This window comes from Pterocles gutturalis, unplaced genomic scaffold (genome assembly GCF_000699245.1).
Source record: "Pterocles gutturalis isolate BGI_N339 unplaced genomic scaffold, ASM69924v1 scaffold26139, whole genome shotgun sequence".
Taxonomy (NCBI): Eukaryota; Metazoa; Chordata; class Aves; order Pterocliformes; family Pteroclidae; genus Pterocles; species Pterocles gutturalis.
In genome coordinates, this window is record NW_010133943.1 from 958 (window position 1) to 1373 (window position 416).

At 63.7% G+C, this 416-nt stretch overlaps 1 protein-coding gene across 1 annotated transcript in view; it reads left to right on the forward strand.

The window, feature by feature from the left end:
• The window catches only part of LOC104467595 (transducin-like enhancer protein 1), a gene marked incomplete at its 5' end in the record, with an annotated part of 1141 nt that extends 801 nt beyond the window's left edge, over positions 1-340 (forward strand). Inside the window, one exon of the mRNA XM_010081425.1 lies at positions 153-340. Within this exon, the coding sequence (XP_010079727.1) occupies positions 153-340 (188 nt within the window). The remainder of the gene's footprint in view (positions 1-152) is intronic.
• Between the last annotated feature and the right edge of the window lie 76 nt (positions 341-416).

Genomic DNA, 416 nt, shown 5'->3' on the forward strand with positions numbered 1-416 from the left:
CAGGTGCGGGGCGTGCGCCGGGGTCAGGGTCTGGGTGAGATTGCCCCGAGCTGGGACTGCCCAGTACAACCCAGCACAACCCACCTGTAGATGTGCCTTGGCAATAACAAGCCCCATAAACAGACGGGTCCCTGCAGCCTCCCTGGGCACAGCTCAGGGTCCCAAGGGGGGGCAGCAGGCCCTTGCTCTGGAGGTGCTTCGTGCGCTTACCGTCCTGCCCTCCTCTCTCCAGTCGAAGGAAACCTCCTCTGTCCTCAGCTGCGATGTCTCCACCGATGACCAGTTCATCGTCACCGGCTCAGGGGACAAGAAAGCGACGGTTTACGAGGTCATTTACTGAGAGCAGGAGAGGTGCCAACTGCAGGGAGGGCCCACGCCACAGGGACAGGCGGGCATCCCCGGGGACGGACCGGTGG